The following is a 25892-nucleotide window of genomic DNA, read 5'->3' on the forward strand; positions in this document are numbered from 1 at the left end:
AAGGACTTCATCGAGTCCATCTGCTGCTGAAACATAGACTCCATCAGTGACATGTCAAAACCACTTTCGAAGTGGCAGGAGAGGGGAAGGGCCCGCGGGATTTTTTCCCTTTTGACACTGCGTTTGGACTTAGGCGGGGAACCTGCGTCAGGTCCCCTCCGCCTCGCGCATTTGGCGATAGAACAAGGTGTCGGCAGCCCGCCTCTTCTGGGCCCGGGGAAAAGGCCAGACAAATAGGACAGGAGTCAGCCTCATGGCCTGTCTTCTCCAGACAGGCCCGCGCAACTGGTATGACTGTCGGCCCGGGGATACTCCCTCACAGACCGAACAGCATGAAAGGCCTGAAACAAACAAACGCATAAACATGTTAGTGAGCGGCGGCCAGCAGCATATAAACGCGTAGAAAACATTGAAAAACTTCGTGAAGGTTACCCACGGAAGTAATAGTTGGTTTTAATGCGCGCAATATTACGACCACATGGTACGCTAAACTTCCCGCCATGGCAGAGCAACACGTCGCGTAACCGCGGGGAAAGTTCGGCGTATTTAGTATTAATACAAAGTCACAATTATGAAACAACCAACTGTAAAGCTTTACTGTTCTTGTTTTAGACAAATAAAGACCATACATACAGGTGGTGTCTCAGACATAGTCTCTTTTAACAGCGCCGTCACGGCTCATGAATGGGTTATCAAAACCGTCTGTTCACGGCCGTGACAGCAGAAGGAATGATGATCACGGGTCTAGGAGCCTACCCAGTTGGTGCGCATGCGCTAAGGGAGGTAACTCCGTGAGGTAGGGTCCGTATAATAAATAAAAGAGTTTATTTATTGTACAATCTTTTTATTCAAAAAACATTGATACAACTGTCACAGGACATTTTCAGCCGGAAAATGCATAATATGTACCCCAAGGGCGATCTCTCTGAAAATGAGATCTTGATCTATCTCTCCTACTGCCTCTTTGTCGAGTAGGGTCTTGATAGCATCGTCCAGTTTCTCTTTCTGGTCGGCTGCATAGTTGAAGGCCATCGTGTTGCTTGTGAGCGGCGGAGAGGCTTCCAACTGTATCTTGTATCCTCTGCGCAGTATCTGGGATGCGTAGTCGTCCTGTAGTATTCCCCAATTCTCCCAGTACCGTTGAAGACGTCCACCCACTGTCGAAGGTCGTACAGGAACGGCTGGGGGTGGAAGACTACAGTCGTTCCGAACCCGGCCTTCAGCGCTTGATTCCTCTTGCAGCCCCTAGGTGCTCAGCCTCTTCCAGGGTTACCTCTAGCAGCTCTGGTTGGGCGACGAAAGGAGCCTCTTCCTCCTTTCATGATGGAATACTTCTTTTCTCTGGCTCTATGGACTCCTGCAAACTTAGATTTATTGGAGTAGCGTTGGGACGTCTGACGAATCACGTTAGCCAAGGTGTCATTGGATTTAATCATCATAACCTCCCTTGAGTCATGAGAGACTTCACTGGCGATTTCACTCCTCCGAAGATGTAAGATGCTGACCATGGGGCTCTGTATAAGGACTTGGTGAAGCGATCACTCCAAGTGCATGCTGACAATAACCCCTGTCTTCTCAGGAGAGTCAAGCCCACTGATGTGGATGCTAGGTGCTCCGACATAAACTGATGGTACACTCGGTACCTACAACGAATACAAGTTTTCATCAAATGTAAACAGGAAGAAAACACATGTCAAACAACGGAAAATTTAGATCAAATTTCTAACCGTAATGTAGAATATAATCCTAAAAACCGTATACAGCAATAATTTTGATGGAAGGTCAGAAAATATAAAAGGATATGTGCCATATAGGGACCCAGGTGCTATCACAACCGCCCTCAAGGGCGAAGAAGAAGAGAGTGACAAATATGGCCGATCATGTGACCATTTGGGCGCCAAAGGGAGGAAAGGGATGCTACTCCTGGGTGAGTGATTTTACGTCCGCTTTTTTAGATGGGAACTTCAAGGGATTTCAAGTGTTCCACTATCATTCGCAAGAGGAAGGAGACAAGCATAATTAGCATGAGTCAGGACAAGGAAAAATATGAAAAATAAACAACTATGTCACCTGCATGTACTCCATATCTGAAGTTCCACACACTATAAGAATGGCTGTATATTCATTTCTACACATTTAGGAATTATGCTACTATAGTGTGATGTGTTGATTCTGTTACATGCTGGACATAAATAACTGACTGACTGACTGACTGAGTTTTTATACGCCGCTTTTAGCAATATTCCAGCAACATCATGGCGGGGGACACCAGAAATGGGCTTCACACATTGTGCCCATGTTGGGATTCGAACCCGGGTCTTCGGCGTGACGAGCCAACGCTTTAACCATTAAGCTACCCCACCGCCCCTGGACAAAAATAACAAATGCATTACATGTTTCACTGTCAGACTGGGAAAGTATCCATTCACCACAACATGTGAGAAGTCCTGGAGATACTTCTGCCGGAATGTTTCCATCAGGCCCCGTTTGGACCCTAAACCATACAGCAAAATGTTGAAGTCATTACTGAAATAAAAACAATGACATAAGCATAACAGGAATAATCATGATCATCATGAGTGAGTGAGTTTATTTTTACGCCGCACTCAGCAATATTCCAGCTTTATTGCGGCAGTCTGTAAATATTCGAGTCTGGACCAGACAATCCAGTGATCAACAGCATGAGCATCGATCTGCGCAATTGAGATACGATGATACATGTGTCAACCAAGTCAGCGAGCCTGACTACCTGATCCCATAAGTTGCCTCTTACGACAAGCATGGGTTACTGAACACCAAATCTAACCGGATCTTCATGGATCGTGATCATCATGAAATTAGTAATATGGGGCTCCCTGGACCCTTTGCTTTCTAGGTCAAGGTCAAACCCTGCTCCAGACTAATTTTAGCCCTCATTATCATTAACTGTAAAATGATACACATCACAAAACATTTTAGGGAGGAGTGCATGGAAACGTCCTCACCACATCTGGAACATCCACTTGGAGAAGAGAGCCATGTGCTCCTGTAGTAGCCCAGCACACTCAGGAACATGGCTGCTACTGACAGACTCCAGCAGAGCACTGAGAGCCTGCTGGTCCAGACGCGGAGTTTCAAGCTTAGACAGTGTTCTGTCCGATGTGATCGCAGCACCAGAATGGATGTCAAAATAATCTTCAGCATTCGTAGTCTGCAAAATAAAAATTGAATACTGGGGTATATCCCAACTATATTTGTATCAATTACGTTTCTACTAACTTAACTGCTTCCATACAAGATAGCAGGGCTCGATTTAAGAGATGTTAACCTACTTGCACCAGGTGCATCCTAAGATAAAAACCTAGTTGCACCAGCCAGTTGCAATGTAGTGTGTTAAAATGTCAGAGGTTTCCGTGCACATAAGCCTATTTCTGTGATGTAGTACCCCTGAAACCATAGCAACACAGAGATGCAGCTGATCCCCATTTACAAGAACTGTCATAGCCGAAACGTGTCTATAAATAGCAATGTTTCGGTGTCACAGCTATTCAAAGTTTAGAAGAAAAATGAGCTGACATACTTATGCTTATAATGTTAGATTTATTGTTGATTTATTTCTCAAATATTGACTTGCACCTGCTGTAACTGTGGCTGATAACTAAGTTGCACTTTGTAATATTGGGTTGCACCAGTGCAAGTAAGAAAGCACGAAATCGAGCCATGGACAGCATGAAAAGATCTTTGAAAGGTATTTAGAAGTGATACACATAAGGAAGAGAGTTTTATGGATGTCATGATAGTTTTATGGATGTCCTCATAAATGAAATTTTTAGAGTAAAATTAATATTTTTATACTTATCCTGACTCATGCTTATTTGCTTGTCTTCTTCTTCTGGCGAACCTAGTGGAACACGTATATCTCCCAATTGAAGTTCCCTTCAATAATAAATCACTCATTAGTACTCACCACGAGTTACCTCCCTTTCCCCAAGCGCGGGAACGAGGGCGCCACCCAAGCCCATGTGCTCCACTCTCTCCTTTTTTGTTTTGAGCCCAACACTTTATTTTTCTCGAGAAATCCAAAGTGCTAAGTGGGGAGGACGGGAGGGCTTACCTCATGAGTCAGGATAAGTATAAAAATATTAATTTTACTCTAAAAATTTCATATTTTTTCTTATCCTGACTCATGCTTATTTGCTTGTAGAATCCTACGGATAGGAAATGGGATTATATATACTTTGGATTTTACTAATTAGTGATTTGAACTGAGATAATTGTAATAACCCTATGGGAACTTCATGAAGGCACTGAACTGAATTCCTGCTGTATATTAACAGCTGCCTCTTAAGAAGGTTATTACAATTTACTGAATATAATAAAAGTATATAGAACATTAATTTAAGCTAAAGCTATTAATGTGAAGTATAAACTGTAGATAGTTTATAAGTATACTTTTATAAGAACCAAAGTAATAAGCTTACAATATGTATATATATAAGCTATAACATAATTGTGCTTAAGGTATAAAGATAACTTAAGCTGTATAATAGTAACCAACTACTGAGAGTTTGTTAACTAATACATGTTATGAAATGAACATATGACTGAGCTTAAAGATAGAACTTAAGCTGAACATATATATAATAGTAGAACTCGTAAGAGTTGTAGGTATATGTATATTATGATATAAAATCATAGTACTGAGCTTAAGATAAAATTTTAACTTAAGCAAATATATATAGATAGCACGTAGCTATTAGTACTGTTATCAGATAAGTATAAAATCATCAAGATAGACTTATCTTCTCCGTGGAACTGTCAACTGTTGAGCCGAGGACCATGGGACCGAAAATGGTGGATACCTGAGACGCCCTTGGTGGTGATATCTCTCAGATAATGGTTGGCAAACACCATATCGGATCTCCAAAACATCCCTCCATAATGGTATTTAATGAACAATTTCCATGTAAAGCTAAAGTTGAAGCTAGTGCTCTAATTTTCGGTGAGGATTAGCAGCACTTGGAGGGTCCAGTCCAGCTGCCTTGTAGGCTCTTAGTATGACAGTTCGATCCAGATAGAAATAGTAGTGCATGACACTTCTGTCTGTGAAGCGGCAGATATAGGGATAAACAATCTTTGAATTTCCCTCTGCTTTGCTTGGATCTTTGGAGATATATTTTCAGTGCACACACTGGGCAAAGTGATAAGTCCATCGTATCATGTGGTCCAAGTATGGATGAGAGAGCTGGGACATGGAACAACCTGTCTGGTTGACCTGGTAGTTGATTTTTCGCTATAAAATCCCATCGAAGTCCCAGATGAGCGATGTTATGAATATCATCAAACCGTGTTCTCTCGTAATCCAAAGCGTGAATTTCAGACATCCTGGCTGCAGTGGCTAACACTAGCAGGAATAAGGTTTTGTGGGTCAATGATTCAAATGACGCAGATAACAATGGCTCGTAAGCCTCACTTGTGAGGTGTTGAAGTACAACATTCAGATCCCAGGCTGGCGCTTTGAAACTTCCGCTTCTGGTCTTCCAATCGAAAGGCACGTAATAAGGCTTTAGTAACTCTGGTGTTTTAGTCAACTTGACGCCCGGCCCTCATAGTAATGACTGAACTTATGGCTGCAAGATAAGTGGATAGTGTAGATCCTTTCAGATTCTTAGTTTGACGAGGAAACATAAGAATTCTGCCACTTGAGGATGTGTAGCAAATCTGGCTGAAAATCCTTTCTTAGCAGCATAATTGACAAAACGCGCCACTTGTCATCGCATTGCCACGAGTAGAGTTAACGTAGTGCAAGCGTGACCGCTTTCGCCGCCTGGTGGAATAACCTCTCTTATTCAAACATGCTTTGATACAGTCCACACGCGAAGTTGGTATGCTTCTGGTGTTTTGTGCACTTGTTTGGTGCGCGGATGTATCAGTAGATTGGAGCGCAGTGGGAGCTGAAGTAGTGGTTTTCCCGATTCCTAGTATGAGGTCTGGAAACCACGCTCGCTGGCCAGTAGGCATGGAGACCAAAATCAGATCGAGGCTCTTCGCTTGACTGATTTTTAGCAAGACTTGTGGGATTAACGAGGAGGCGGAAAGCGACGCGCTTAGTCCCTCCCACGATATGCTTAGTGCGCCCTGCCCAAGCCAGTGGATCTGGCACTGGCGATACGAAGGTTGTCAGTTGATTGTTGAATCGGGTGGCAAATAGGTCTATGACAGGAGATCCTATTTCCATGATTATCTGATTGAATATCTCTGTGTGGAGCATCCATTCTGTCGGCGACGGATGGTGCGGCCGAGAGAGAGCGTCTGCTAACACATTCTTTGCTCCTGGAATGTGGCAGGCTTTGATACGAATGTTTAGACTGTCGACTAAATCGAACAGTCTGAAACATCGGGTGAGTAGATTCAGTGATCTTGTTGACCCTTGTTTGTTCACATAAAACGCCACTGTTGAGTTGTCTGTGTGAATCATTAACTGGGCGTTCTGTAACAGGTTGCTCCAGTGACTTATGGCGTTTATGACTGCTTGCATCTCTAGCAGATTTATGTGACATAAGCTCTCTTGAATGCTCCATAGGCCTGACGCTGTCCTGCCGGTAAGGTGGGCTCCCCAACCTATTAGTGACGCGTCCACGTAGAGGTGTATATCCGATTCCGGCTCTACTAAGGAGACGCCTACGCAGACATTCAATCTCTTGGTCCACCAGAGTAGATGTGGTTTGACATAATCTGGTAGACTGAATGGTAGAGGGTCCTCGAGATGAGCAATGATGAGGACTTGTAATGGACGAATTGAAGCCTGCCTCTGAGTGTCAAGTCTTGAGCTGATGTGAGTAGTCCCAGTAGACTCTGCCACTGTCGTGAGTGGTAACGGAGAGAGTAGGGCTTGGGGAATCAGTTGTTGTATTTTGATCCATCTGTCCTCCGGGACTACCAAACCATTCTGGGCTGTAAGGAATCGTGATACCTAGAAACTGCAGATCTTCATGTGGGCTCTAGGTCCGACTTGAGTAGATTTACTAACCAGCCTAACTGTGTTAGTAGCTTGATTGTAAATTCCAGCTGTAGTCTGAGACGCTGTGGATCTGGATCCACCTGTATACCGCCGCTCAGGTAAAATGCACTCCGCAGGCCTTGACGATGTAGGTATGAGACAATAGGCTTGGTTACTTTGTGAATACCAAGGGGCAAGTGATTCTCGGGAAGTACTTTCCATTGGTAGTGTATGCCGCCTAGCATAAACCTCAGATATTTCCTTGACCTGGGATGAATCGGAATGTGTAGGTATGCATCCTGCAGATCTATACTTACCATGTAATCTAGTGGGACTAATTAGCTGACGGAGTTGAGGTAAATGTATCATCTTAAACGCTGGTGGTTTGCACAGAAAATCTCTGTTGAAAGTGCTCATGTTGTAAATGAGGCGATACTTCTCTTTGGAATTCTTTTTCGGCACTAGGAAAACTGGGGAGTAGAAGCCTGGTGTGATGTTTTGCTGCTCGAGAACTTCTAAGGCCTGTTTGTTTAGTAGAGACTGAACTGTTTCTCTTAACATCGGTAGTAGTGCCAGCTGAACGCTGAACCCTGGTGGGTCGACTGTTAACGGTGGCTTGGCCTTGAGTTGTAGACAATATCCGCATTGAAGGATGTTGGATACATATGGATCTTGAAGTATTCCCAGTTTTCCCAGTGTAGTTGCAGACGCCCACCCACTTGAGAAGGTTGTACTGGGACGACTGGGGTGGAAGACTCCAGTCGCTCCAACCTGACTTTCATCGCTTAAATCCATCGGCACCTCTGGATGATCTGCCTCTAGCTGATCCTCCTCTTAACTTGTTGTATGGGCTTATTTAAAAGAATTCTTGGGATTATTAACGTCGCTAATTTCTTATCCCGGCCCTCTGTAGCCCTGAAAACTTAGACTTACCCGAAAGTACCTCTGTGCTGATTGTTTAAAGGCGCTGGCTAACGATCCATAGATTTAATCATGAGAACTTCTCTAGAATCTTTAGATACTTCCTTGGAAACCTTGTTAATGTTGCCACCAAACAGTAACGGTGAAGACCATGGAGCTGTGTACAGAGGCTCTGTGAATTGTTTATTCCAAGAGCAGGAGGCTAGTAACCCTTGCCGACGTGACATGGTAGTGATTTCAGTAAGAGCTGAAAGATGGTCTGTAAGGAATTGTTGATCTTTTTTTTGCATAAGTAGTGCTGAGTAAATCATCCTACTCTCCTCATCCGTAGAGTTCTTGAACTTGGTGATGAGAGTTTCGTTAATAGTCCTAGACCTATTAAGTCCGAAAAACATCCTCCTGGAAATGGTATCTAACTGGGCCATCTTGCGATCATCAATCCTATAAGTTCTGGACTTGGAATCACTGATAAGTTGAAAGTTCTCATCAATCTCCTGAGTCTTGAAAAAGGGCTCCATATTATGTCCATAAAAATTCTTGGCATTGAAGAATGGTAAATGGGTAGGTTGGTTTTTAGTAGATTTGGCGTAAGTAGTATCCAGATTAGCAGGAACGGCTGCGATAGGATCCATAGGAGGCACGGTGATATGATCTACATCATCATCTTTCATGAGGTAAGTTTGGGCTGTATCCTCGCTCTTAGAGGGAGAGGCCAGTTGTAATTCGCTTACCATCCAATATCTTATCTCAGCTTCTGAGAAAACAATACCATCATCCTCCTCTGATGGATGGTTGTATGTCGGAGTCCTAGATCTGTAAGAAGATCTATGTGAGGACTGAGGAGAACGGACTGAAGAGTGGCTAGTGTATGTAGACCTTGAGAAGACATCCTTCTGGAGACTGTGATCTACGTTGAACGGTGATGGCTTCGCAGACGCTAGGACTTCTCGAACGCTGAGGGCTACTAACGCCTTCTAGGCGATGTAGAACCACTTTAGCCTCGCTGGCCCCACGCTAATGTATGGATTCAGTGTCCCGATCCGACATATGAGCGCTTGTTTCGCTGGACGCCTTCTTCGCATGACAAGGTGCGTGCTCGGGCGAAGCCCTTCTCCCTGAAGCCTCTTGCAAAAGGTGAGGCTCTAGCTCCTTCACGGAGGCGCCTGGGATACCTTATGCAAAGAGCTCACTCCGGCAGGGTTGCCCTTCGCTGAGGCGCTGCCTATGGGCTCAGAGGCCCCACCGAAGCCAAGGCGGCTCTGAGGCCCTGTATGACTTGATATGGGTGGGCTCTGAGGCCCGTGGCTCTGAGGCCTCTGTAAGTCGTGAGCGTCTTCCATCACCCTCATTATCTGGTTGATCAAGTCGCCTGAAGCGGTTCATGCTGAAGAGGGATGTCTCTGCAGAGGTGACGGACCCTCAGATAAAATTTCTGGTGATAGAGTTGGCATCTCCTGTTGTGTGTTCATCTGCGCTGAGGTGACAGTCGCAGAAACGGGCCGCTTTTGTGACGAACTTCTGAATGATAATAGGCATATCATCATCATATAATGCTAATTCTGTAACTGGTAAGATATCAGAGGCAAAATTATTAGATTTTGTTGACTTCCCTTTAGATGAAGGTGTAGATCTTGGTGTACGCAAAGTACGAGATGATATGGATGGTTTCCTCGACTTGGACTGAGAAGACGGCAGCTCTTGAGATGCAGGTCGCTTGACATAGCGGATGCGCCCCACGCTTATCCGCCGAGGGAAACTCAGGCATGCCACCAGCCGGTATGGTCCTCAGTCAACAGTTGACATGAAACATTAATTTGCGATCTATTAGCCATGTTTGAATTCTGTTTACGTGATTTATCTGCCTTCCGTCTGTAAACGGAACATAAATATTTGTCAAAGGCAGAGATAGGTAAATTGATACAAAATTTACAACGAGAATCAAAGGAACATGGAGTAATGCAACTAGGGCATTTTAAATGTGGATCGGTATCAGAATAACGAAGTTTACATTCTGTGCAAATTTTCATTAATGTAGCCTACTGAACAAACACTAATTTAATCGTGAATAAAACAGCAGAAACACAATTAATAATCAATGCAAATTGAATAATTATATTAGTACTACCTCTATACTAACGATAAGAGGAACTTAACTAAATATAATTAAGGATATAGTGTGTTGGGAGACACAGGTGCTCTCACGCCCAGCTCACTGGGCTTAAGAAGGAGAGAGTGAAGCACATGGGCTTGGGTGGCTCGCTCCTCGCCGCTTGGGGAAAGGGAGGTAACTCGTGGTGAGTACTAATGAGTGATTTTTATTGAAGGAACTTCAATTGGGAGATATAATAAGCATGAGTCGGTTCCACTAGGTTCGCCAGAAGAAGAAGACAAGCAAATATAAGCAGTGCCTCAGAGTCAGGATAAGACTGTTTTACTTTGAGTATTCACAAGTGTGGTAATAAATTGCCATTAGTATTAAATAAAACTATGGCTCTTCATATTAATGTGGATTGACATTCTGTCATCGGCATTCCTAATTATACGCAGATGGAATGCTCATGCTGTTGATCACTGGACTGTTTTCTGTCATCGGTCCAGATGCTGTTGATCATGATTTACGGACCGTCACCATATAGCTGGAATGTTGCTGAGTGAGGTGAAAAACTAAACTCACTCACTCACTCATTTTAAAGCAGACTTACAAATTCAACATCATCAGTTTTTCGTCGTCTGCTGCGGCCTGGTGTTGTAGCCTGAGATTCTTCTTCTGACCCCTCACTGTCGCTGGACGACTCGAAACTGTCTTCCTCAGAAGAATTACCTGTGGACAAGCTTCCAGTTAGTGAGTGAGTTTGGTTTTATGCTGCTTTCAGCAATATTTCAACAATATCAAGACAGGGGACACCAGCCATGGGCTCCCCACATTGTATCCATGTGCGGAATCAAACCCAGGTGATGAGCAAGTGCTTTAACCACTAAGCTACCACATTGCTGGATAAGCTTACAAGTGAATGGTGACTGATTATGACATTGCATGTAACATACTCCTCTCTAGAGATGACTGCACAGAAATATACAAGAGGAGTGAGTGAGCGAGTTTAGTTTTATGCTGCTTTTAGCAATATTCCAGCAATATCATGGCGGGGTACACCTGAAATGGGCTGCACATATTGTACCCATGTGGGGAATCAAACCCGGGTCTTCGCCGTGACGAGCGAACGTTTTAACCACTAGGCTACCCCCACCGCCCCTTATATACAAGAGGAAGCCACAGGGCAGAGTGGCAGGTATCACAAAAACATGGCTACACAAACACAGGCCGATGTAGTAACATTTGGTTGGTTGGCTACTTGGTTTGTTGTTAACGCCTCACTCAGCAATATTCCAGCTATATGGCGACGGTCCGTAAATAATCGAGTCTGGGCCAGACAATCCAGTAATCAACAGCATGAGCATCGATCTGTGCAAATGCGATGCAATGGCATGTGTGCCAGCAAACCAACCGATACAATGGCATGTGTCAACCAAGCCAGCAAGCCTGACCACCCGATCCCGTGAGTCACCTCTTATGACAACCATGGGTTACTGAAGACCAATTAGTAACATTTGGAGTTTCACTGCTTCTGTCTAAGAATGTCCACAAGGAAATCTACATGGGGCAATAAGGTCATCGTCTACCACTCACAACCTGGTCAGTTTGGTCAGACTCTCCACTGACCTTCGTCATGTCTCTTTCGCAACCTGTATCGGCGTAGTTGCTTCGGGTCTGCGGTTCCTGCGAGACTTCCGTGGAGTGGTGGTTCCTTCAGTATGTTTGGGGGTCACTGGCACAGGAACTGAAGACAAGAGTCAGGAATAATCAGTATGGGTACCAATCTCCTTATCAACAGACACCTGTCAACAGCAGATACAGAAAACATGTGGTGACACAACAAGCGTTATTCTTCCAACCTTAGTGTCACAAATAGTGGCCAACTTTGAGGAATGTCGCATGTACATGTCTCTTCTGGGATCTCTAGGCCTATCAGCCTTCAAAATGGCCATGCCCATGTTAAGCTGTGAGATTAAGAATGCCATTGAAAAATTGTGTGATTGGGTTTAAAACAAGGTTTTAATCATATGAGTTGGTCAGTTAATTACATTTTCCATCAAATGAATCATGGTGAGTATTATTTGTATAAATTTAGGTGTGCCACCAGGGCACTGTCAAAATGTTTACTGTGACCTGGCACGAAATCAGTGTATGGTCTTCTCAACATGGACAAAAAGTATTCATAAAAGTTTTAAAAAATTACTGGTCATACTCATTAATAACAAATAATTACACTTACTTTCCTGAAGGGGCTTCACTCTGTATTCATCTTTCGGGGATTCCTGTTGCGCTTGAGATCGGGAAGACTTTGGAGTTCTTGACTCTGAAGCTGTATTGAAAAACACTTATTTTAGACCTGAACTGGTAACAGAATGTTGTTACATTAAAATTCAAGTTGTACTATTCACAAAAAATATGAACAGTTTCATGATGCTAATTTCACCTAATTCAAACATCGATGCTTTGCACTGGCTTACCTTTCTGGGCCATCTGGCCTGATTTCTTATTTTTCTTGAACTGAAAAACATCACTGCCATGGATGTCTCCTTCAGCTTCCAGAGCTGAAACAGAAAAAGTGTTTCATCTGCATGCCACACATAACATGATAAAGCATCCTCATCAATTGTAAACAAGAGCCCAAGTGACTAACATATATAAAAACGGAATATTATTTCTCCCAATTCAGCTCATTTGTGACCTTACTGGCTGACAGAGTATGGTTTTCAACCACTTTTAGCAATATTCCAGCAATGTCCAGATGCTTTAACCACTAGGCTACCCAACCAAGATGTATGGTATGTATGTAAGGTTTTATGCGACACACAAGTCAGAGAACAGATGCAGAAAACACACAATGCCACATCCGTATAGAGACATACCAAGAGCATACCTGCGGAACCATCACTATTATCAGGGAGACTCTATAAGGGGGAGTGGTCACTCCTCGGAAAGCTCCTAAGCTATGCCTCGGCTCGTCACGTGACCAGTGCAGCCAATATGGCGGAAGCGTAGTTTTTAAGATTGAGCCCGGTTTATTTTCAACAGCTGATTACATACGCTGAGTGTTGTGACAACTGAAAACCTACATGTAGAAGATAAGTTACCTATTCTGTCACTTCATTTTAAGTCAAATACTTGTTATTAGTGTCAGTATAAGTACAGTAGCTTTGTAGTAAAGTTTCAAGTGGGCATGTTGTAGCTCACTGGCTTCAATTCTCAGTACACAGCGAAGAAAGACTAACTTATATCGCTAAAAACTTCTTTTCACATATTAGTTTAATTTTTAGAAGGGAAATATACCTTTTGTTAAAAGGTGTTTGCAAGTAATAGTGATATTTTTATAACTAAAAAAATTTGTTAGGTGTATTTGAGGTGTGTGAAAATATGACATATCGCCGATCTGCCATTGAAATACTACAGGCGTTGTTTGAGTGTTTCTAGTTAGTGTTCAAAAACATCTTCACATACACCTTCATTTTTTTATGAGGGGAATATACCATCAGGTGAAAGGTGTTTGCAAGTAATAGTAATAGTTTTATAATTTAAAAAAAATTGTTAGTGTGTATTTGTGGTGTGTAAAAAATATGACATATCGCCGATCTGCCATTGAAATACTACAGGGCGTTGTTTGAGTGTTTCTAGTTAGTGTTCAAAAACATCGCTAAAAACTTCTTTCACATATTCGTTTAATTTTTAGAAGGGAAATATACCTTTTGTTAAAAGGTGTTTGCAAGTAATAGTGATATTTTTATAACTAAACAAAATTTGTTAGTGTGTATTTGAGGTGTGTGAAAATATGACATATCACCGATCTGCCATTGAAATACTACAGGGCGTTGTTTGAGTGTTTCTAGTTAGTGTTCAAAACATCTTCACATACACCTTCAATTTTTATGAGGGGAATATACCATCAGGTGAAAGGTGTTTGCAAGTAATAGTAATAGTTTTATAATTTAAAAAATGTTAGTGTGTATTTGAGGTGTGTGAAAATATGACATATCGCACGATCTGCCATTGAAATACTACAGGCGTTGTTTGAGTGTTTCTAGTTATTGTTCTATTATACCTGCAAGGACCCGTAAATTTTATTTGATCCCCACTTTTGTAACTCACGGTAAAACTCTGTGGATAGATGGATGGATGGTTGTGTTGTGTGGGGAGGAAGGGAGGCATGCACACACGCACACACACACACATTGGAAAGTATGGAATGGTTTGAAACAGGAATGTGCAAAGAGTCAAACTACAGATTATTCACAACCCATCATTTATCTCACGGAAACAACCTTCATGTTACACTATACTGATACCTGATGATGGTCCATACACTTCATCCTCATCACTGCTGCCTTCAACATACTCTTCTTCTTGTATTTTCTGTTTCCGTGTTCCAGTTGAAAAGCTTACTTTTCTATTTCTCAGTTTTTGGGCTGAAAGTATAATGGACAGATAAAGGAATATTCAGCAGACAAGAACGGTCAAATATCACTTATGCAAAGGCCTTTAGAACATCATATAAATTAAAAACAGATTCAAATTTATTCCAAATTCTTTAGCTGACGTTAACGTTAACTCTTATAGGCACTGGATATTATTTCTTTGATTGTGCGTGCGATGAAATCCTGTATGAATCTGTATCGATGTTTTGCCTGATCCTTTGGCAATTCCGGACAAAAAAGGGATATTTAACCTTGATGGTTGTCTTCTACGTTAATGATATGTTGTACGACATCGTCGTCGCCAGCAAACGTGACGGACACTCGAGAGCTTCTCTTGCCGGCACTTTTCATAGTTGAATATGGCGGGAATATGGAACTCTTCAGTGTGGAGCTAGATACTTCCTGTGGGGAGAAATCACTAACAACACGACAACAACGGATTAACGAAATCGTCGGTGCTGTAATAAGAAAACCACAAACAAATATTAAATAGATACTTTTTTAATCGCATTCGTACTTTTACACAGTTTCATATCTGTTGGCTGTATCAGTGACATTTAAAAAAAAATACTCAATGAAGGATCCCGTATTCTATAAACATGACTGTGTTGATGCTTGCCACACGTGATGAGTTATTAACCTAGTCGGAACATTCAACATTGTTCACAATAGTGTCACAGAGTAGACTCAAGCTGTTTAGTCGGTACATAAATAGAAAGAGACATTTGTCTTTCATGTTAGATATCAGTGTTACATTCAGATTGTATTGTATGTTTTAAGTATCTATTGACAGCCAGCCGCTTTAATTACCACATTTCCGCATTGTAGAACTATACGAGAGAGATGTCAACCCTGTGTCCACTGTCACCGCTATTATCTTCAAGTGGTAGGTTATAAGAAATCTATAGCATGTTACACACATAAGCTAGGACCATTAAATAGCGTTTTGCTTGTCATTTGTGCTTCAGACGATGTTGGGTCATATATCTGGTTGAGAGTCGCTATTGAGACATGTTCCAACCCACATCGTTATGTAGGGTCATGTCCTGACTGCAGTTCCCCATCACAGATAGCAGCCAGGTGAAACTTTTACAGTCAGATCACAATGCAAGATCATCTAGAAAACAAGGACATCAACAATCCTCTTAATAATTTTATCAGTAGTGCATTTATATTGTTGACATAAACAGCTATCCAACAATGAAATACACAATGCAATTTTAGAAAGTGGGACTCAACCCAAAAAGTACTAGAATCTGTACTTTACTAAGAAAGTGTAATCCCAAATATAACATATGTTACAAGCTATCCAACAAGTTAGTGATGTTTAGGAGATTAATTATAGGGCCCATAAATGTTTCATCAGTTTAATATCTTCTCTATAGGCATTGACTGATTGTAAGTGTCCATAGCTACCCACATAGCAAAGGTGTGTTGGGCCAATGTTGGTATATGGTTGGTTGGTTGGCCAACAGTTTGACAACATTGGCCCATCGTTATTTTAATGACCTAAAAGTAACGGTGGCTTTTGACACGTTGGTCCAACAGTGGGCCAACATTTGAAAAACTCTGCCTATTTTCCCTGATCTTACATCTATTTCACAAAGTTGGGCCACCGTTGGCCCAACATTGTGAATAAAAGAGTGAGCACACGGCCATTTTTAGCCATGTTTTCTTATTAAGATTTTGATGAAAGTTGAGATAATTACACAGGCAAAAAAGAAAGAATCCATTTCCCCTGTCTTTCAACTTTGATGCAGTGAATTTTACAGCGTTGTTTTCTCCAAATTGAATACCAAACTTGTCATCATTGATAGCTTTACCTGATATTCAAAGAGCAGACGACACTACATTTCTGGAGGCCTTCAACTGGTAAATATGCATTGTTATTTCTGTGATACTGAATTGCGAATATATTGTGAAATAATTGTTAGGTTGTAACAACCTGATAGGGTGATTTGATAGAGTCTATAGTTTGATTAGTTCATCATATCCCAATGGTATGTAGTATCCTTGGTCTCTATTGATCAAAGGTTTGTGGCGGCTGATTTCGATGGCTTCCAAAAGTTTTCTTTTCGTGAAGTCCTGATTCTTGGTGGATAAGATTTCGAATTTGTCAAACCAGCCCCCTAAAACTAAGTTTGGCGTCATCTCAACCCTGATCAAGCACACTAAGAACATTTGCTCCAGCAGCCATGACCTAGAACATGAGCGGAACGACCTACAACATGTCTTCACGAGCCTCAACCAGTAACCCACCAACTCATAGTCTGTTTGATTTCATTTGAGACCAATGAATTGCTCACTAACACAAAATCTAATAATTGCAACAAAACCAAATTTTTGCAGTCACATGAAAACGACAGACCAATGAAGAACTAATCAAACTATAGACTCTATCAAAGCACCCTATCAGCTTGTTGTTACAATTGAATCCCCCTTGTTTATTGGCTTCATCACCATTCCATTGGTTGTTCTTAGTCCCCATCTGGCCTCTCCCAATAATGTACCAGTTGTTATTCAATTACATGTTGTTGTTAATGTCAATCTGCTGATTGTCAAAACATACTACGTATATACTTCTCATCATTTGGTTTTAGCTTGATAACAGTGTAAGAATCTACATCCGAACGTCACTCTGTGCAATAAACAAGAAGGTTTCAATCATTAAGTTGTATGTTTCAAATAAAACATAAGGTCAAATACTATGTCCTTTTACGATAGTTCTCATGTCTAAAATTATGATATCTGACAGTTTCATGAAATTTTGGGGGGGTTTTCAGGAGCAGTTCGAAAAACATGTCAGCGGCGACAGCCAAAAGACCTAAGACAAGAATATTTTCAAGAAATACAATAATGTTCAAATAACAATAAAAAAACAAATGTTGAAATACAGTTGTGCCAACATAATGCCAACTAAATCACATCGTTGGGCCAAGTATGGGCCATGGTTTAGTACAAAGGTCAAGAAAGAGCTAAATGTTGTAACACGGTGGTGCCAACATAAGGCCAACAAAATCACTACGTTGGGCCAAGTATGGGCCATGGTTTTGTGTGAATTTTCATTCGTTGGCCCAACAATGAGCCAACATGATAAGCCACTGTGGAGCCGATGAGCATATCCAAGTGGGCCCATCGTCAGTTTGACAACCATGGACCAACCAAACCAGTGATTATGGGCCAACTATGGGCCAACATATCAATGCTATTTGGGTAATTGTTTGTTGAGAAAAAATATATTTGATAACAAAATTGAATTTAAATTCTACATTTGTTATATTTGGGATTACACTTTCTCAGTAAAGTACAGATCCTAGTGCTTTCATTACATTGAGTCGCATTCTGGATTTGAACTCACACTCTAGGAGTCAAGCACCTAATCGCCAGCACCAACCACTGTGGCTTCCACATAAATGGAAGTTGAGCAACTCATGTAGTCTAGATCACATACTTAAACATCAATGACCATTTTTAATTGCAATTTCAAATAGGGCTAACATAAAATATTCATTAGTATTTTACAATATCTTCCATGATAGTGATACCCCAGTCATGATGTCACAATCGTTTGATTCAAATTTTGATTGTTTTTTTTACTATTGTTTTCAGGTATACGAACAGTGCTTCTCATTCTCAACAGGCCATTACAACCTGACATAAAAGTTCTTAAACAGTTGTGGTCCAAAGGTAGAAATCTTTATTTTCTTTGCATGTGTAAAATGTCAGAATATATTTCTCTGTTTACAATAACATTTATAATCAAAATGTCTCAGACATATTTTCTAGTGCATATTAGATATGTCAAGATATGTTCTTTAGTGAAACAGAATTTACGGAAATACAGAATGGAGTGTAAATTTCAAGCTGACGTTGTTTTATGCACTTGCACTGACAGAGAGGAATTAATTTAATGATTGGTCCCTATGCTTGTTGTACCCATCTAAGTGAATTAGGCTGAGGGACTTTGACGACTGAGTGTCAAGAATTGTGATGTTATGTTGCATGTGATATCAATCAGGGCTTTGTCCCAACTCCATTATTTACAAACCACCACCATATAGCTAGACTACTGACGTCAGTGTTTAAATACACACAACATGTCTCTGATCTTATTTGTTTCAATCTTTTCATATTGAATACATGTCAAGGAACTTTTCTTACACTATCCACTGTTCCTGTTTTCATCTAGTAATGTTTCATGTTTATGTGATACAGAGATTTGGCTGATGAAAGAGAAATTATTTGCGTGAAAGACTCTGATTGTACACCACTGTTCACACTTGTACATACTTGTTTCATATATATCTGACCCATGAAGGTCCCGGGTTAGAATTGGTCTTCAGTAACCCATGCTTGCCACAAAAGGCGACTATGCTTGTCGTAAGAGGCGACTAATGGGATCGGGTGGTCAGGCTCGCTGACTTGGTTGACACATGTCATCGGTTCCCAATTGCGCAGATCGATGCTCATGCTGTTGATCACTGGATTGTCTGGTCCAGACTCGATTATTTACAGACCGCCTCCATATAGCTGGAATATTGCTGAGTGCGGCGTAAAACTAAACTCACTCACTCACTCATATATATCTATTCACTCTAATTGGGCCACCGCTATCTGGAACTTCCAAATTATGATAATCTGTTTAGTGCGCAAAGTGTGCAAAATAGCTGCCTGTCAGCCAGCCTGTGGCTAGCAAAATCTATTTTTGGCTAAACTTCTACAGTTCAACTAGCTACTGAAATCTTGGCAGTGTTCTTTCTTAATCATAATGTACATAAAATGAAAAACGTTCCCCCGTTTCTGTATATCATCATTAGGCCAGACCAATTTTATTTCTTGTTTTACGGATCCGCCTGTCATATTTTTTCAAGAATAAGAATAAAAATAAAAATTAATTTTCCCCGCTCCAAAAATATAATTTTGATACTTTTATTGGCCAAAAAAGTAAATGTGCAAGAAAATGATTTTAGATTGTTTTTGTCCCATATGCACTTCAGGAATTGCCAAAAGTAAAATACTTTTAGTATTTAAAAGGAATATTACTTTGAATGGTGATTTTTATTTTTTTATTTTTTTCCCTCCTGCCATTAGGTTTTCTGAGGACAAAAATCCGTAAAACAAGAAATGAAATTGGTCTTGCCTTATCATAAAAGATATAGATAATATCCCTAAGAAATCAAAGTTGCAAAGTCAGAGTTACCCCCTTTATAATATACCACTTATGATTTTCATTTTTAGGTTGCTCTATTGATTCCTTCACAGAATCAAATTTCTTGAAAAGTAATTTGTTACCTGTGTGAGCTCGTGGAATTTTAAAGTGGTCAGCGATTTCAAGGCCAGCAATATCATGAGACAATTTCACACAATTTGCATACCTTACACACAATATACCTATGAACAGTGAGTGCTATATGTGAATCTTTTCCTTCAAGAAATGTGTCAATGTGTTGCAGCTGTTTACCGAGCCTGTGCAGATGGGGGTTCCAACAGACTGTACAACACCATGGGAGATGACCGAGACAGCTACATGCCCAACATCATCACCGGGGACTTCGACTCCGCTCATAAATCTGTGCTTGACTACTACAGGAACAAGGTAAAATGAGTCGTCTTGTGTTGTGTGTTCTTTTGTCTTGAACAATCTCGTATCTCTATTGGTGGCTGAAAAACAGCTTACATTATTCACCAGAAAACTTTCTCCAGGAATGGTATTACAAGGAAAGTCGTTTAGTAGTCTCTATGTATATTTCAACAGATTAAAAGATCATAACAGGGAATACATACAGTGAAACCTGTCTAAACCAGCAATAAACCGAAATAAAATGCTGGTTTAGACAGGGTGCCGGATTAGACAGTGACGATCATTTTCCAACATGGCTGCCATTTACACTCATCAATCTCTTTATCGCTATAATCTAGTGTGACGAGAGGAGTGTATTGGATTATGGGTCCTTGATTGTACTGCTCATACCCATGCGGTTTAGACAGTGTTAATTATAGTTAAAATTGCTTGTCTGGACCGGAAAGTTGTGCCGGAATACGGAATAGACAGGTGCCAGATTAGACAAATGTTTATGATCATAATATTGTTGTAAAATGGCGGGACCAAAATTGTATGCCAGTTTTGACAGTGTGCCGGATTAGATAGATGCCGGTGTTGGCAGGTTTCACTGTACCTCAGTTTGGTCTCTGGTCACATTAACAGTAAACAAACTATTAACTATAAACTAAGAAAAATGGCAATGGTATTTTCTTTTACTAAATTTTCCAGTGTTTGCATTGACTTAGAGTTATAGTGTAGTGAACCTGTGTGTTTTATCAGGGAGCGGGTGTTATCGTCACTGAGGACCAGGATGAAACAGACTTCAGTAAATGCCTTCGAGTCGTCGTAGAGAAAACAAAAGACTTGAAGGTCAGTTCTACCATATTATAGGCATGAGATTATGGTACTTGTTGCAATAATAGATATACAATTGACATTATTAATAACAGGTGATTAAGAGGTGATAAGATACAAATTATGAGAGGATTTAATAATATATTTAAGATATGAAGTGATTAATAACGTTGTAAGGTAGGAAGTCAGTAGCGGAGGTAATAAACATGAAAGTAGGTCGTTGGAGCTGATGGGGGCAGGGTGAGATGACTCATAGCTTAGGTAGGGGAAAAACTGCTACACTATCAAGACATAGCGGCATGTCCGGGGACCTTGCTACCAGTTCTTGGTACTATACGAGTCATATATGGTTAGGGGAGAGAGACTCTGAGATTCCTGGAATACACCTCACGGTCTTGCAAATATGGTAGTGGGGGTACGAAATATAGGTGGGGGAGAGTAATAGATAGTCAGGTTATGGGTTATTGACCAACAGAAAAAATGGAAAAGGGTGTTGGCTGTGACGAGGGAACCCAGCTTTAAGCTGGAGCAAAGCTCAGAGACGAGAGAGTGGTGCGAGACCTGAAGCCGAGAACGAGTGTGTTCTAGGAACCCCAAGCCTGGGGTCTAGGGCGCACCAGCTCTCATCCGATTGTCACTAACTTCAGATTTAAGAAACAAACTCAAAGCACCAGCATTTCGACTGAGACTGAAGCTTTCTAGCTGAAGTCTCCTAATTATGTGACAAATAGAGTAGGTTGGACCAGCAACGCAGTGTTAATAAAACTGTGGAACGAAGATCATCGCCTTGTGGTTGCTGGAGGAACCACGGTAAAATGGAATCATTTATTCCTCCATATAATTATCTGTGTAACAAATATTTTTACCCTTGGTAGGATTTCCTGGTATTGCTGGTATACTGGTGTGAAACAAACATTCTAAGTATATTAGGTAAATAAAAATATCATAAACTTTGTTATTATTTGTGTCATTTAAATCTGAATCCCTTTAGCCGGCACTATAAAATGTCGGTGACCAGTCATACAGACTAATAAAACAATATTTTTCAGTGTATGTGATGTCAATAAGATTTTCAGACTTTGGCAATACAGCAATACATCATTTTCCACCTGCTGATATATGGATGTTAATTATCATAATTTTTCAGTATGACCTCATAACAGTAATCGGTGCATTTGGAGGCAGGTTAGATCACCTGTTTGCCAATGTCAATACACTGTACCTGGCTCACTCCCTCACTCAGAAGCCAGTTGTACTCATCTCAGAAGGATCCGACGCTTGCTTGCTCGGCCAGGTATTGTTCATTTGGTGTCATGACAGATTAAACAATGGTGTAGATCTGAGAATCTTATTCTCTCATTCAGTGATCCTTAGTTACTTTTCAACCCTCTCCCCACCTCTCTATAGTTGTGGGGGCGGTGGGGTAGCTTAATGGTTAAAGCGTCCACACATCATGCTGAAGACCAAGGTTCGATTCCCCACATGGGTTCAATGTGTGAAGCCTATTTCTGGTGTCCCCACCATTATATTTCTGGAATATTGCTAAAAGCGGTGTATAACCACACTCACTCACTCACTCACTCACTCACTCACTCACTCACTCACTCACACTCTCACTCACTCACTCACTCACTCACTCACTCACTCACTCACTCACTCACTCACTCACTCACTCACTCACTCACTCACGCTCACTCACTCACTCACTCTCACACTCACTCACTCGCTCACTCACTTGCTCACTCGAAAATCTAGGTCCAGGGCAGTAGGGTGACCTCATGGTTAAAGCGTTTGCTTGTCACGCCCAAGACCCCGGTTCGAATCCCCACATGGGAACAAGGTGTGAAGCCCATTTCTGGTGTCCCCCGCTGTCATATTGTTGGAATATTGCTGAAAGTGGTGTAAAACTACACTCGCTTGCTCGCTCTTACTCACTCACTCACTCACTCACTCACTCACTCACTCCTCACTCACTCACTCAAAACCAACTCACTCACTCCACAATGTTAACAGTTTGGGTGAAACTCGAATATGGTACATGCCACATATAAAGTGACAGTATGCATAACGCAACCCCTTTGTACAAATCTTATACCGGTAATTTATTGTTGCTTAAAAAAATATTTTGAAGACTAAAATGTTTCTTGGAAACTACAGTGCCAATAGATATTGCCATGGCACAGTGGCTGTTATGGTACCAGTGACAGTTACTGATCCTTTCCAGGGCAAGCACATTCTGAAAGTTGATACTGGGCTGGAAGATGATTGGTGTGGCTTGATCCCTGTGGGTGCCACATGTGAGCATGTGACTACCACCGGACTGAAGTGGAACTTGAGTGAGTAAATTATGACTGTTGTGCAGAGTTGCGTCCCTTGTCCATGCCAGGATCCCTCATGCTCTCAAATGCATTACTATGCTTGTCTTGGCCACAAAGTTGAGTGTATCAGTATGACTGGTTGGTGCCTGTCATATCCCAATTGTGTGGATCAAAGCTCATGATGTCAATAACAGGATTATCTGATGATCACATAGTTTAAATATTGTTTAGTGTGCATTAAACACACACAACACAAGAATGTGTTGTTTTTCTTCCAGAATAACCAAACAAGTAATGCTGGAACAGAACTGTTTAAAGCAAAGTTAAAACTAAACCCACTTAAATTTGGTGAGTTTAACATTGCTTTATGAAGGACATTAATGTTTCAGATAATCAAGCCCTAAAGTTTGGTGACCTTATCAGTACTTCCAACACTTACGATGGTTCTCAAGGTGTAACCATAGAAACCGACAAGCCGTTGTTATGGACAATGGGGTACAAGAGTGTATGAAAAAGGAAAATTGTATGGAATGTTTCTTCCTGATCCTAACATCTTTTTTAGAGATTTACATGTTAAGAAATATTTTCAATATTTTATTACCAGTATTTAAGGTACAACTGACATTATTTTCTTGTTTCATCATGGTGATTGGTATATATGGTAATATATACTACTCCACTGTTAATTGGGATATGTATTATTATATACATAAATGTGAAAGACAGAGATTTCTGAGTTTAAGAAAAGTGTTACTTTCACTTCAGTGAAATCTTATATTCCTACATATCACTTTGCCGACAGTACTTCATGGCTACACAGACTCTTCTGTTTAGTACCTCATCACACAACACAATTTCTGCCTCCTGTTTAAGTTTCAGTGGAAATTGTTACAAATGTTTCTATATTGGGAAGCATCTGTACATTCATGATAAAAACAAATCAGGTGTACCTTATGTATTATCCAACTGAGGTGTAATAGGGGGAGATAGTAATCGGTATGTCTATCTGCCGTACCTGTTTGTCCACGATCATTGGATCATATCTCTAAAACTAATGTGATTCTTTCATGAAACACAACAGATCAACTGGTGCCTTTTCCTATTAAGGATGTTATAGAAGTTGACGTATTTCCTTTTCCATGGCAATAAGTTTTACTTCGACTCAAGGATGTGCTTTTCCAGAGCAAATTTCTAAACTATCAGCTTTCTTCCGTACACCCACACAATGACCAAACTGTAAACTTTCAATTAAAAGTTATAGTGTTTTTTATATGTTTTATAAATTTGGTATCTCATTATCATGATTTCTCATGTTTATGTTCATATCTCTGCGCAGATTACGGCATATTTTACCAGCTGTATGACGTCTACTAAGTCACATTTTGTGTAAGGATCTGAGATACAAATACAAAGCCCCAAGCCCAGTTCAATGTATTGTTTTTATAACTCAGAATTTGATCATGTGCATGAACAGTCAGATTAGATAGAAATACTCAATCAAGTTGGACAGCTCACTCTTGTGGGACGTGCTTTAACAATCATTATTTGTACTTTCCAAATTGTTGGAGAATGTGTTATATTCTGATGACTTTTGTTGTGTTTTTATATTCGGTTAAATGCTACTCAAGTTTTGTGCCATCATCCAATGCAGAGTGATTGTTATATGTCTAATGGTGTTGTATATGTTATGTCTTATAATCCTGAGATACTTGCTAGAAGAAGTTTTGATTACAATCAAGGTCTGGAAATAATATGTGGAAGAACATAGCATAATATTTTTTTGAATGTTGAGGGAATGGTGGTGAAAGGCTGCACCTGTTTTTTTGTAAGCACTTTGTAAACAACTGCAGGTCTTAAATGTCCACACCTTAGACAGTATCCAAAGATGTAACACTCCGTAGGTTCCTCATCCTAGATAATCTACAGGGTATACGTTCCTATAAATCAGAACCCTGGATGCATCTCAACTTCCCAGCATAGACGCCTGATTGGATAAAAAACCAGCAAAGGGAGGTAATAAAATTATCAGCTGAGACGTAGATGCATCCAGGGTACTAGTGGAGATTATCGAGGATGTACGTTCCAATATGACTGGAATGTGCTGAGTGATCATCAGTTTCATTACAGTACATAAAGTATCTTCAGCCACAGCATGTCAGTTTCTATTTGTGCAATCATACAGCTGTTTCAGGGTCTGTATCAAAGCCTGTTTTGGGCGATGATTGATATCCTTGGTTTGGGATTTTCTGGTGTATGTTTTATATGTGTATAATTCCAAAAGTCAGATTGATTTTGCATATCAACTTGAATCAAATGTCTGTGATTGATAAAGGATTAAAATCAAGTTTATCATTCCTGTAGTTATCATTGTTTATGCTGCCCTTTGTGAGCCTTCAGTTGTCTCTTGGTTTGTGAGGTTTAATCCGTCCAAAATATCCTGGGTGCACTGAGTGCAAGAGTGGCCCAGTCATCTAAGTTGGATCAATTTTCTGTGCAGAGTTGTGTCCCCTAGGCATGTCAGAAAAAGTGAGTGAGTGAGTTTGGTTTTACGCAGCACTCAGCAATATTCCAGCCATATGGTGGCTGAACTGTTTGAGAGGCATTCAAGAAGTTGTAAGTAATAGGAATGACAAGTCTTTATGGATGATCAACTTCTTTATTGTGAAATAGCAATGTTTCGGTATAGATATTTATACCGTTTTCAAGCTTGTAAACAGTATAAGTATTTATACTGAAACATCGCTAT

At 40.8% G+C, this 25892-nt stretch overlaps 2 protein-coding genes across 5 annotated transcripts in view; one reads left to right on the forward strand and one right to left on the reverse strand.

Annotated features, from left to right (window-relative positions):
• LOC124259588 (origin recognition complex subunit 2-like) overlaps nucleotides 1-14800 on the reverse strand; it is a 28976-nt gene extending 14176 nt beyond the window's left edge. Inside the window, exons 1-8 of the mRNA XM_046693743.1 lie at nucleotides 14683-14800; nucleotides 14303-14422; nucleotides 12470-12553; nucleotides 12232-12321; nucleotides 11626-11736; nucleotides 10603-10721; nucleotides 2985-3190; nucleotides 2394-2526 (exon numbers count right to left, since the gene is read on the reverse strand). Coding sequence (XP_046549699.1) covers nucleotides 2394-2526; nucleotides 2985-3190; nucleotides 10603-10721; nucleotides 11626-11736; nucleotides 12232-12321; nucleotides 12470-12553; nucleotides 14303-14422; nucleotides 14683-14782 — 963 coding nt within the window. The 5' untranslated portion in view covers nucleotides 14783-14800. The remainder of the gene's footprint in view (nucleotides 1-2393; nucleotides 2527-2984; nucleotides 3191-10602; nucleotides 10722-11625; nucleotides 11737-12231; nucleotides 12322-12469; nucleotides 12554-14302; nucleotides 14423-14682) is intronic.
• Nucleotides 14801-14867: 67 nt separating this feature from the next.
• LOC124259573 (thiamin pyrophosphokinase 1-like) lies at nucleotides 14868-25498 on the forward strand. Of its 4 annotated transcripts, none has more exons than XM_046693728.1 (8): nucleotides 14868-14886; nucleotides 15260-15317; nucleotides 18041-18118; nucleotides 19885-20027; nucleotides 20754-20843; nucleotides 21976-22122; nucleotides 23053-23164; nucleotides 23536-25498. In XM_046693728.1, exons 2-8 carry the CDS (start codon nucleotides 15275-15277, stop codon nucleotides 23655-23657), a joined length of 735 nt encoding a protein of 244 aa, XP_046549684.1. In that variant the 5' UTR covers nucleotides 14868-14886; nucleotides 15260-15274; the 3' UTR covers nucleotides 23658-25498. The 4 variants fall into 4 exon arrangements, with proteins under 4 accessions (XP_046549684.1, XP_046549682.1, XP_046549683.1 ...); XM_046693726.1 differs by lacking the exon at nucleotides 14868-14886 and adding an exon at nucleotides 14999-15134; XM_046693727.1 differs by lacking the exon at nucleotides 14868-14886 and having other exon boundaries at nucleotides 15003-15317; nucleotides 23536-23678; nucleotides 24127-25498.
• Nucleotides 25499-25892: the final 394 nt, after the last annotated feature.

Source organism: Haliotis rubra, unplaced genomic scaffold (genome assembly GCF_003918875.1).
Source record: "Haliotis rubra isolate DU_JTF1 unplaced genomic scaffold, ASM391887v1 Scf73, whole genome shotgun sequence".
Taxonomy (NCBI): Eukaryota; Metazoa; Mollusca; class Gastropoda; order Lepetellida; family Haliotidae; genus Haliotis; species Haliotis rubra.

Bases quoted from the DNA above. Each gene is read 5' to 3' on its own strand.
- LOC124259573 (XM_046693728.1), top strand. From the start codon at position 15,275: ATGTCAACCCTGTGTCCACTGTCACCGCTATTATCTTCAAGTG. The intron at 15,318-18,040 runs GTAGGTTATAAG...TATTGTTTTCAG, and splicing joins ACCGCTATTATCTTCAAGTG to GTATACGAACAGTGCTTCTC. The intron at 22,123-23,052 runs GTATTGTTCATT...GATCCTTTCCAG, and splicing joins ACGCTTGCTTGCTCGGCCAG to GGCAAGCACATTCTGAAAGT.